Source organism: Perca fluviatilis, chromosome 9 (assembly GCF_010015445.1).
Source record: "Perca fluviatilis chromosome 9, GENO_Pfluv_1.0, whole genome shotgun sequence".
NCBI classification, from domain to species: domain Eukaryota; kingdom Metazoa; phylum Chordata; class Actinopteri; order Perciformes; family Percidae; genus Perca; species Perca fluviatilis.
Window position 1 is genome coordinate 29,000,716 of NC_053120.1, and position 12,428 is coordinate 29,013,143.

Genomic DNA, 12,428 nt, shown 5'->3' on the forward strand with positions numbered 1-12,428 from the left:
GTCGTTATTCAACTATGACAGGGTAAAATCGGTTTTGCATTCTATCACCCCTTTAAGTAAAACATCATCCTCCACCACTGCTTGACAGTTCCAATATTGATTAGAACATGATTTTACTCGTCTTTAAAGCACTGCATGGTCTTCTCACCAGCCCACTTGTCTGAAATGCTTCAGGTCCTCTGGCACTAGTCTTTTAGTAGTTTCAAAGAGTAGGACAAAAATGTTTGGCGAGGCAGCTTTTAGTTTCTTATGCTCCGAGCCACTGGAACGGTTTACTTGTGTAAATGTTAAGATCTTAAAATTACATTTAAAACCCACCTCTTTAACCTGGTTTTTGATTAGAATGTTTTATGGCCGCTTTATTTAAATCTAAAATGTTTATCTAGTTTTCAATTAATTTTAACATTGTATTGGGTTTATTAACACATTTTCATCATTTATAAGTACATTTGGCCCAAAACAGTTTGGTTTACCTACCATATCAGCTTGCGAGTCATCTGTAAAGCACTCTGTACTTTAGTAAATGCAGGTTGTCTTTAAAGGTCAAGACAGGATTTGGAAATGGCTCAATTTAAAATGATGGTGCAAACCGGTGGCTAAAAAATGATCTGTCATTGTTGCGTAAACAGTCATAATCTAGCAACTTCAGCCTTTCATACAGTTAAATGTAGAGGAACTTTGAATACTACATAAATGTAAAAGTCTACAACTAAACATTTGGTGGATATCTGCAGACAAGATGTTTTTTGATAAATCTGCAACACACTATGTAAAACAACACTAAGTATCTACACAAAGCCACAGAAAGTGTGACTGCAACAATCTTTTATTTGTTAGGGTTTCAACAAAATAACATGAAGACTACATGGGGGCATTCAGGAGCATGGCCCTGATGACATGCTAATAAATAGGAGAAACATTCTGTATGTTAAACAGTCAGTCTCTTACACATACACAGAGAATGTCAGATGGTTTGGAGATCGTCTCCAGTGGCAGGCAGAGACACACGTACGCACGCACAGACACACGCAGACAAAAAAACAAAAAGATTCCAGTCTTCGTACAAAAATTATACCAAATAATACCATGTGTGCATGTAGCGCACTAAATAACTGACAATAAGCATCGCTGGTGTTTCCCAAAAGTCAGCTCCCATTTGTCTAAAACAGTTCGACACACAGCAAGACATCACCAAGTACAATGACTTCAAAATATGTTCTTCTGGTTTGCTTTTAGAAGGAAAATCTGTAACTTTTACAAAGAGTACACACTAGAGTAACCACTGCACAATATTTCCTCAAATTGTTATCCCTATGCAAAAAACAAAAACAAAAAACAAAACAGGATACATTGGATTACATTTGATATTAAAGAGAAATGTAGCACCAAACTGGCCATAACGCTGCCTACCTACAGATGTAAGCAGAACCGCTCCCTTTTAAACATTCAAAACATCCCTTCATTCACAGGAAAATAAAGCCTCATATAGAATACTGCTTATACCGACAGTCCATACAGGTTTATTTTTAAAAACGCTCAGAAATGTTGCCAAATGTTTGAAACCAAAATTGCTTGTGTGTGTCACTGTCCTAAGAGCTGCACAACTTCCTCAAAACTCCCTATGCATATCCAAAATTGAATGACTTCTACTCATGAACTCGTTTCAACATCCCGTGAACTTTCTGCTCGCCTACATCTCTGACACACTCACACCTGACTCTTTCAAAGTACAATGTATCAAGCACATACTATCACGTACCTTCATTTTCAACATGCTGTGTCATCTGTGCCCCAGTCCTAGCACAGTGCTGTGCCCAACAAAGCTTCAGTCATGTGCAAAATAGAAAAGTCCTTCAAAAAGCCTGAAGTGAAGCCCTTTGCGTTGGAGTTGGTCCCATAGAACATAATTTCCCATCAGTGTGTGTGAACAGCAATACACACGCAAAAAAACTGATCAAAAATGTACACGTCTCCCTTTTCATTATATCCTGTATACTGAAACAAATGTTATCATTTACATCATTAATCAAGAAACATGCACAGACCATTAGAATTAAATCCTTGGGCTGAGAACCGTTAACACTCAAACTGGCAGTATATATATTTCAGTCTCCAGTTGTTATTGTCTTCCCTTCACATAAAAAAAAAAAATGACACAGAGAACAAGACTGGATTGTCTTTCTGATGTCCCAGAGGCCCAGCCTCCAGATACATGATGTTTGATTCAGTTTCCGTTTATCTCCATGGGACCTCCTTTGGGTATGAGCAGGCTCATCCGGCCCGTAGTGCTGGCTGCGCTCTTAATCACCTCCATCCATCTGTGAAGACAAGACAGCAGACGCAGGTTTGAAACCGTTACTACGAGACTTTTAGGCCGACCTGTGGAATGTACTACAGTGCTCTGGGGATTAGAAACTAGAGGATGCACCGAATCCAGGATTCGGCTGAATATTTGGCATTTTGACGGGGTTCGAACCCTACGCTTGCGCTACGCTGGTCGACGTTATGATGCCGCCGTTGATTACGGGAAGGTGTTTACGTAATAGGTGGACCGTTCAATGCAGTAGGCTGGGAGAAAGTGAAAATGGAACTCGTGAGCAGAAAAGGTGTAGTTTGGCAGTATTTTCAGTCAAAAGAAGGGGATTCAAGTCGAGCTACATGTTCAATTTGAAATGCAAAGGTACGGCAAAGGAAGGGCAGTCACAGCTAAAAACTGGTGTTAACCATTTGTTTACTTCATTAATGGGTTTACTAGAGATGGTCCGATACCATTTTTTTGCTGATACAGATACCTGAACTTGCGTATCGGCCGACACCGAGTACTGATCGGATACCAGTGTGTCATATATTTTATTATGTTTACTAACTGTATACTACTATCCCTGTATGGATGTGATATGATTTCTATCTTTGTTGTTGGTCTGGCTCAGGTTAAACTCTTTCTGAAACCTGAACAAACACAAACAATGAATGCCACAGAACTTTTTTATTATCCAGTTTGACAGGCAGTTATAACGGAAAAAGAACATAAATAAATTACTTTAACGTAGATTTTCTTTAGGGCTTTATTACGTGGTATCGGATCGGTGCATAAACTCCAGTACTTCCCGATACCGATACCAGCGTTTTAGGCAGTATCGGAGGCACATCTCTAGTGGTTACTGTGTTAATGGACTGAGGATGGGAGTAGGATTTGGTATTCGGTTTCGGCAGAATCTTAACCAGTGTATTCGTCCGAACCCCAAAAATCTGGATTCAGTGCATCCCTATTAGAAACAAGTCATATACCTTTCAAAGGTGTACTCGCTTTCTGCCCGGAAAAAGTAAACATGGGACTTGAACTGCAGCTTGAAGACGTACTCCTTGTGAATGCTGTCCGACTCTTCGGGGGTGCTGACCGTGTAACCGAGCAGGGGGAGGCTAGCCAGCGGGAAGTCATCCTGCAAACCGAGACAGACACGATTTCTGAATACAGACACACGCTCACCTCACTTGCACGTTTTTAATGGCTTGTACTCCCGCAGAAATAATTCATCTCCGCTTGTGTCTGCTGACCTGGTGAGTCTTGTAGAAGAACAAGCAGAAGTTGGTGAAAACAACCCAGAGTTTCTGCCAGCCATTACTGTTCTTGAACTTCCTCAGGAGGTAACCTGACAGCTGGTTCTACACAGAAAATATCAAGGTTAGACAGTGATACGTGCATGATCGTAGCTGATGTTTCATCATGAACTCCAAATAAAGGGCAGTGATTTGGGTCTGTGTGTAAGCGCTTGCTTGTGACATATTGCACTGATTACATAGAAAACGGTTGTGCATTAAGTTAGGGCTGTGTAGAGGCATACTCTAACCCTAATTAACCATATTTTCTGCTCATCTCAGTGGACGGCTCACATCTGTCTCAAACCTGAGAGCTGTGGTCAGTGGGGTGTGTGTGTGTGTGTGTGTGTGGTTATCTTCCATTACTCCATGTTATTATTGTTCTATTGAGTCGTTAGTATGTGACTGGATAAACTGGAATGGATTTTTTGATTTGTGTGCGGCTGCAACAATCAGTGTGTTTTGTATCTTCTGAGATATGAAGGACATAAGATGTGATATATCAATAAATAAACCAGTGTGAAATCAATAGAACACTTAGAATCACAGTTTTTGACTGAATTTCAACATGTGATGAAATGACAAATAGCCGCTTTTTACTCCGTTATGCTTTCTACTGAGACCTGAGGGAGTAAGTACAATAACCGCACTTCTTCTAATAATCTACCGTGGCTCTAGTACCTGGTTCATGCGCAGATAATCAGTGAGAGAGAGGTTCTGGTTTCGGTACCAGCAAACGTGCGTGATGGTGTTTGGTCTTTGGCCCTGACCGAGGAGATAGCGGGGAGGAAGCTCTGGTGAGATAGCCGGAGAGCCGTAGACTGAGAGGGTGAAGAGACACAAAAGGAAGAAAAGGGTGCAGAGAAAGTGTTACCATGTTAGCTTTGAGAGGAAGAAAAGGGGGGAAAGAAAGAGCAGTTAGGAAGTCCTCCAGGTCTGTGGAGTAAGAATGTGTCAGAGAAGTTATTTCATTGAAAATGATTAATATCCTATAATGGCATAAGGGATCAAGAGCAATGAGCCTTCCAGAACATGCATCAGTCAAACAGTAGAGACAGTAGAAACACAGGCTAGTAACAGTCACCAAGGGGTGGGGGATGGGGACATTAAAAGGAAACTGAAAAAAAGGTTAGAAAGAAAAGGTGAGACGCAGAAATGGACCCAGGAGCGACGACAGCCGTTTGTCTCAAATCCACCGATGCAGCGATGAATTTCATTTACATGCGAGTTAAACTACTTATTGTCTGTGTTTTTGGAAACTTATTCGGAGTGTGCATGTGTAAATGGGCGTGTACGTGTGTCTAAATGTGGGCAGAGGAGGAGTACCTCCACCGCCTGGCTGTGATCAGACATAGACACACTGGTGTTGCGATGCCAGCACACATGCATGGTGGTGTTGGCGCGGTGGTGTGTCTGCTTGTCCAGAGATGTGCGGGAAGAGTTCATGTCGTCCTCCGACTCCTGCTCCAGAGAAACCTCATCAGACGATCCTGAGGGGGGGGGGAGGAAGTTGTTTGAAGGGAAGGAAGGGATTAACTCTACATTTGAATGTGTGCTACATCCATAGACCGTTAATATTAATGGACAAAGCATCCGGTTCGGCGAAGTGCCGCAAATGTCGAAGTGCCTTAAACCTGCATTCTATCTGAACTCCAGCAGGGGAGACACGTGCGGTTGCAAAAAGAGGTTGGTTTCTGTAGAAGTCTATGAGAAAGTGACCGACTTCTCACTTGATTTATTACCTCGGTAAACATTTTCATAATGAGTTTATGGTCTCAATCGCTAGTTTTAAGTCTTCTGCAACACAGAATGATGTTCATTTGTCTCGTTGATTTTAAAAATCGCCGATAAAGCAGGGGGTGTTTTAGGGCGTGGCTATGATGCGATTGCCAGTGAAAGTGTGGAACGTAACGTAGAGTGTAAGCAGCTCCTCCCTCACGTCTTAAATCGTCACATCCGCAACCAGGATGGCTGCGCCCGTAACGGCAAACTCGACGACTCATAGCAGAGCTCCACAAACCAATGGGTGACGTCACACATGCTCTGTCCATTAATATTAACAGCCTATGGCTATATCCCAAGGAAAAAAGCTTTTTTTTAAAAGTTATTCAGCTGAGGAAAGTATATAATAAATAAAAAAATAAAAAACTCCACTCAATAAGTCCTGCAGTTGTTGCACACCTTCAGGTAACATGGAGGCAATAGAAACTCTTACGGTTTGAGTGATCGCCGAGTCCAGCATCAAAAAAGATGCTGGATTTCTCTTGGGATTTCTTGGCCATGTCAATAGCCATGTTTAGGTCCTCAATCCACTTCCCCATCTCCACCTGAGAGCTGAAATCACAAGTGATGACAAGTGGTGTTCAATGATAGTATAGATATAGGAGATACAAGGACAATGTTATTAAGTAGTTTTTCATAAACTTGCAGTTAAGTATTGATTTCTAATTTCTATCATTCTTAAATCTGCCTTACATGATATAACAACATGACATCATGACTTCGAGTAAACATACACGCCACTCGTTATCTGTACGCAGTTTGAGCTATCCGCATGTATGTCTACGCCCTTTTGACAATCAGGACGTACATCATGGTAGCTTGCTGTCACGTGATGATTTGGGAGGTGTCTGAGCCCGCCCACCATTTTGGGATCCCAAGCTATCGGTTGCAAGGGTCAACAGTGTAAGAGCGACACAGAGACCGAGCAGGAAGAGATATTACAAACCCCACTATGGCCACGCCAAGACCCTCCCTTCAATAGCATTTATTGGCCAGGAGTCCATGAGAACGAAAGGTAACGTAACCCCATCTGTTCAGGTCCTATACCCTGACCAATCGGCTATCCTAACCCCAACCAATCGAGCTGCTTCGTAGGGTGGGTCTTGGCGTGGCCATAGTGGGATTCGTAATTTCACGAGCAGGAAAGACTGCTCGAGGAATTAGCATAACGGTGAACGGTTTGGGTTTAGGAAACCAATAACAGGGTTAGGTTTAGTAAAAGAAGAAAGCGTCAGTTGACTTTAGGAAACGTGACACGCGGGACACGATCCCCGGTCTCCTGGGTGAAAGTCCTATGTTTGCCCCATCCACCACCCCGACCAACCTCCCTATGCGGATTTTTGCCCTTTCATACTACGCACTACGGCGTGAATTCACACGCAATCGCAAGGTAATGTAAGTCAATGGAAGCCAAACGGCGTTGATAAACACGCTAACAAGTCTTGATAACGCCGCAATAATGGCATACGAATTGACGTGTCATACATACGCCACTTGATGAGATCAGTCTGGATATAACCAGCTTCTTATAATATGAGATTCTCTGTATACTATTTAGAGTAACACTATAGTGTAAGCCTGCGTTCACATACAGTCAGGCAGTCGGGGGGAGCCGAAAAATACCTGCAGCGGCCTGTGGCGAAAAATTGAGACGGATTCAACTTTTGGAGAAACGCAACCCAACAAATGGGCTATTTAAGTGACACTCCCACCGCCGCCCAACCCTGCAGCTAATCGCTGGATTGCTTTCTTTGGTCCGAACGCGCCCCAACTTGTAGAACAATAGAAAAAAATTTCACTTCACTCTCCCCCAGTTACTTTCTCACCTGGCAGCCACAACAATGGTCCTCTGAGCAGAGTAGATGGTGAAGCAGTGGGGGACTGACCACTCATTTTCACTTTCCTCAACCTACAAACAAAAAGAGAAACCCAGACCAACATAAGCCAAACATTGGAACACATTTTTTTAGGAATAAAAAGGGGGAAACACAGTCGGAAAATGTCTGACTCAAGTCCCTGACGGACCGGCCAGAGAGCCTCTACTGAAACATCTGTATGCATCGGTGTGGAGGTCAACCGTCATCAGTTCATGTCCTTTTCATTTAGCCTCCTATCAGCAGCCACGGTAAAGTCCAAAACACACATCAGTTTGGCAAGAAACCACGTCCTGCTTACATTTGATCATTTGAGATGTCCATGGTTCAGTTTTGGCTTGATATACAGTGGCTTGCATAAGTTTACACACCCATGCTAAAGTTGACTAAAAAGAGGAATAAAAAAATAATTTTCTGGAAATTGATCTTAATGTCTTAATAAAAAAAAAGAGGGGAAAATCCAACCTTTAAGGACACAAATTTTCTTTGTGAATGAATAATGTATCGTAAATAAATGTTCTTCCTTAAAATACAGGGGGCATAAGTAAGTACACTCCTATGCTAAATGCCAAGATTTTTATTTTTAAAGGTTATTTCATGGATCCAGGATACTATGCATCCTGATAAAGTCCCCTTGGCCTTTGGAATTAAAATCACCACATCATCACATACCCTTCACCATACCTAGAGATTGGCATGGGGTACTTTCCATAAGATCATCTATCAATGCAAATCAAACCAGCTATTAGGCTAACTGAAATAAAACCATGCCAATCTCTAGGTATGGTGAAGGGTATGTGATGATGTGGGGCTATTTCACTTCCAAAGGCCAAGGGAACTTAATCAGGATGCATAGTATCCTGGATCTATGAAATAAATAGCCTTTAAAAAATAAAAATATGCCTGCCTATATGGGAATTTAACATAGGGGTGTACTTACTTATGCCCCTTGTATTTTAAGGAAGAACATTTATTTATTTACGATACATTATTCATTCACAAAGAAAATTGGTGTCCTTTTTCCTAATTATTTTAATTAAGGCATTAAGATAAATTTCCAAAAGATGGTTTTGTATTCCTCTTTTTAGTCAACTTTAGCATGGGTGTGTAAACTTATGCAAGCTACTGTACAACTACAAATAGTTGCAAGGACTGACATGATTCTGCATCTTGAGCAATCTAAAGTTTTTGGTCATTTGTCTACACAAGCATGGGAGAAGAAGGGTAGGGTTTGGGCATCCATAGGGCTGTACCGAATATTCCGAAGCTCCATTCATAACGTTGACATTCAAATTCCAAATCAACATTTGAATGTTGCGCTGCTTCTTTTTTTTTTGCCAGTCCATTCGTTATGTTTAAACCCAGTATTACTGCACAGCTGCAGATAAAGATTAAGCTAAACTAATACTATTTAGTATTCTACTATTTGGAGAATTACATTCCCGTTGTGGCTGTGTAGAATTGTTTCAGACTTGTGTAATACAAACATTTCCAATAACTCCAAAAGTTGTTTTTGTTATAGCATAATGTTGCCATAAGCCTAATGGCCCTATAATTACACCATCATTAAGTTCTGCCCTTATTAGATTAGCCTGCTGCCTACGTGTATTTATGTTCATGAGTTATATTCATTAAAGAAAGTTGATTTCATAAAAAAAGAGAACAACTAATTTAATCCGATCAACCACTTTATTTAAGTGTGTAAGGGGATGATGTCATAAAATGTGACTACAGACATTAAAAGCTGCATTCGTAAACCTCTATAGAAGCTTTGAATGTAAAAAAAACCAAAACAAAAATAAAACAAGACATTCGAAATCGGCACAGCCCTGGGCATCCCAGCTGGCAGAGCTCAGAGGACTTACCGGTGTATCCAGCACTATGAGCTGCAGCCAGGAGTAAAGCAGAGACATGCAAAGTTAGGAGACCTAGGCCCTCCCTTCTCAACACTCTGACACACTGATCACATCACACGGAATACTGAAAACCGACACCTCTCCCATCAGGTATCACTATTCGGTTACACTTTACTTGAAAAAGGTATCTACATAAGAGTGACATGACACTGTCATGAAGGGGTCATAAACATTACAAACAAGTCATAAACATTCATGACATAACGCTTCTTTTAGTAAGTGTCATTCGGTTTTTGTCATGACAAGTTATGGTTAGGGTTCGTGTCATGACTGTGTCATAACAGCGTCATGTGTTCATGACAGTGTCATGTCACTCTTATGTAGATACCTTCAAGTGTTACCCACTATTCTTCTAACAGTGTACCTGGAGCTGGCTCTCTATGGGACTGATGAAGGCAACAAGGGCCAAAAGTTACAAGAGGTGAACTAGAGCGTATATACTCACGATCATGCCGTGAAGGGGCAGCTGGCCATGCACTTTGAACTGATTGGTCGCTGTAACACCTTTGCTTGTGTAGAGGAGCATGTCTGAGAACTGAGGAGACAACGGAACAAACATTTAGAGTGATTTCTAAATACATTGATTTGTAAGTGTTGGACGCTTTAATTACAGTTTAAGGAGTAGTGGATTTGTACTTACCAGGAAAAACATCCTTTGCTGCAGTCCTTTCTTGGTAAGCTTGTACAGACATCCCTCTCGTATGAACTCCTAAAAAAAACAGCAGGCTGTCAGTTAGCCAGTTTCCCAGCACCCCCTACCCTCTGCTCCGTGTCGGTGCACTCACCCTGCCTGGCGCGGTTAAGTTCTCTATACCAATCAGGTCTCTCTGCAGCTCTGTTAGCTTCTGGAAATTCTCCAGCCGGATGAGACTGCTCTGGAGCTGAGTGGCTATCTCAGCCACTTCCTTCAGAGCCTCTGGAAGGAAATAAAAATGATGTGTATCCAAAATACTCTCATCGGTGTCTTCTAACCATCTCAACAGAGCCAAGAGAAGTTTATTTTAGAAACTCACTCAGTCCATTTTAAGAAACAATTTGTTTTTTTAATCTCCAATTTGTAGATTTTTGTACTAATAGGTTATAAATACTCATATTTCTTTTATATTAGTCGACTAATCGGCCGCTTTGGTCTTAGCCTTATGGGAAACTCACCCTTGCAGGCGTCATGATCACGGTGGGTGGGAGCATAATGCTTGCACAGTCGCTCCAGGATGAGTTTGTAGTGCATGAGGCGTTGGATGGGCTTGAGCAGGAATGTGTTGAGGGGCAAGTAGCAGACTTTCTGCAGCTCAAACTCTTTGTAGACCGTCTCAAGCTTCTTCAGCCTCTTGGTGGCTTTCTCCAGCTCTGTTAACACCTCATCATGTTTCTGCAGGAAGCTGGTGAATTCCTAAGAATAAAGAAATTGCATACAGCATGAAATTACAGGACAGTCTGTGTGTCAGTCAAACATGTGAAGGAGAGGCGATGTTAATTAATTAGAGAACTAACAATGCATTCTTACTTTTAGAGCACACATGTTCCTCAGCATCACATCACCAATCCTCTGGTAGTCCCCTTTGACGTGAGCATTAGAGCGTCCCTCCCTGAGGAAACGGACAGATTTGGTCTTTATTAGCATCTCATAAGAGGCTTCCACACCATCATCATCATTACCATCATCATCACACCGGGAAACCCTGTAGGAGCACCTACCAGAGAGCCAGCCTCTGGTCTAACTCCTTGAGAAAGCCTCGATGGAACTCATAGATTGGGTCGATGTTGGAGAAGAGGAGGGTCATCAGGCCTTCGGGCATGGCGTTTTCTTTGATCACAGCGCTGCGAAACCACTGGGAACAGGAGAGGGACAGCACACTATTAATGCATATACTCTCCTTATAGATCGACTGGTTATGTACACGGGATGATGCAGGACAATGGCAAGTCAGGTTTACGAGTTGTGGCTCAAACAGGACAAGCCTATCGTCCCTTTCCTCATCAGGGGACAGTAACGTTTTCAAAAACTAATAAGCCCGACATTTTTTGTGGTTTAGTCTCCAACAAACAACTAACACACTGTATATAAAACAGAAATAGAAGAGCAACCAAAGTTTACCCAAGGAAAACAAAAGAATTTGTGAGTTACAATGTTCAAACGTGGGAGTTTTGGTGGAAGAAACTGAAGTTGCTGTTCAAAAGACTCCTTAAACAAAAACCCTACAGCTGTTCACGACACTGTTGTTCACGCAAAGCAAATCGTTACCATGTGTTCTGGTTTCTGCCATTATTAAGTCCTTTCTGGCTAGAGGATGCTTCTGAAAGATTGGCTGTAAGTACTTTAAGTAGAAATTACATTTAAATTGTAGATATTTAGGGCGCCCGGATAGCTCAGTTGGTAGAGCGGGCGCCCATATATGGAGGTTTACTCCTCGACGCCCGGGTCTGAGTCCGACCCGCGGCCCTTTGCTGCATGTTGTTCCCTGGGCTGTCTACAGAGACCACGTTTTTTTTTAACAGTGTGTTCAGGGGACCGGCAGCTCACGGATAGTGAGGAGAGGTTTGTTGTATGTGACAAAAAATTTTGTAGCCTGAAAAATTTTTTAAAAAAAACGCGCGACATTGCTTAGAGTACCTTTAAATACCTGTTTCTGATGAAGTCCTGCAGGCAAATAGCCCATTTCTAGAAATACCTTCAACTGATAAATGGATTGACATCATCAACAATATTTATGATGGAGAGAAGAATTTTCATGATGGGAAGGTGAATCTTATCTTAAAAAAAAAAAACATATACAGTCCAAGTTTCTACATTTGTATTTTAATGATATTTGTATATTGCCTTGGTAAATCCACCCAAAAAAGTAAAATAAATGAATAAAATAAAATACTCACCACAGTGATAACCTCGAGGTCTTTCAGGTACGTCCGCTCTGTGGTCAGAATCTCTTTGGCAACGAAGTAGGCCTTGTCGGTGGGATATCGCTGAGGGAGAAGAGGGACAAGACGTTTTAAAATTGAGTGTTGGACAACATACCCACCGTAAGAAAATTAAAATCTTACTTACTTTCCCTCCATTATACTAACAAACTTTTATAACATTATAAATTAAAGGGGTTCCCCGATTTCTACTCCAGGGTTTTCTCCAGTGTATTGCAAGCCCGGTGGCTCACTGACACTAAGCCACTGGGAATTATTTTGTTATGTATTTTTTTGAAGTTTCTTTACTGTGGGGCGACTCTGTTGGAAACTTAAGACGTAGTCATATTTTTTAATTTCCAGT

At 41.7% G+C, this 12,428-nt stretch overlaps 1 protein-coding gene across 5 annotated transcripts in view; it reads right to left on the bottom strand.

The window, feature by feature from the left end:
* Positions 1 to 808: 808 nt before the first annotated feature.
* The window catches only part of farp2 (FERM, RhoGEF and pleckstrin domain protein 2), a 38,006-nt gene continuing 26,386 nt past the window's right edge, over positions 809 to 12,428 (bottom strand). For 2 of the 5 annotated variants that reach the window (XM_039810848.1, XM_039810844.1), the window contains exons 15-28: positions 12,041 to 12,130; positions 10,865 to 10,998; positions 10,674 to 10,755; positions 10,322 to 10,559; positions 9,955 to 10,085; positions 9,810 to 9,878; positions 9,615 to 9,704; positions 9,119 to 9,139; positions 7,206 to 7,288; positions 5,813 to 5,931; positions 4,924 to 5,087; positions 3,556 to 3,663; positions 3,289 to 3,440; positions 809 to 2,318 (exon numbers count right to left, since the gene is read on the bottom strand). In XM_039810848.1, coding sequence (XP_039666782.1) covers positions 2,225 to 2,318; positions 3,289 to 3,440; positions 3,556 to 3,663; positions 4,924 to 5,087; positions 5,813 to 5,931; positions 7,206 to 7,288; positions 9,119 to 9,139; positions 9,615 to 9,704; positions 9,810 to 9,878; positions 9,955 to 10,085; positions 10,322 to 10,559; positions 10,674 to 10,755; positions 10,865 to 10,998; positions 12,041 to 12,130 — 1,575 coding nt within the window. In that variant the 3' untranslated portion in view covers positions 809 to 2,224. Of the gene's footprint in view, positions 2,319 to 3,288; positions 3,441 to 3,554; positions 3,664 to 4,278; positions 4,419 to 4,923; positions 5,088 to 5,812; positions 5,932 to 7,205; positions 7,289 to 9,118; positions 9,140 to 9,614; positions 9,705 to 9,809; positions 9,879 to 9,954; positions 10,086 to 10,321; positions 10,560 to 10,673; positions 10,756 to 10,864; positions 10,999 to 12,040; positions 12,131 to 12,428 lie in introns of those variants that run through there. The other 3 variants (XM_039810847.1, XM_039810846.1, XM_039810849.1) reach the window with 3 other exon arrangements.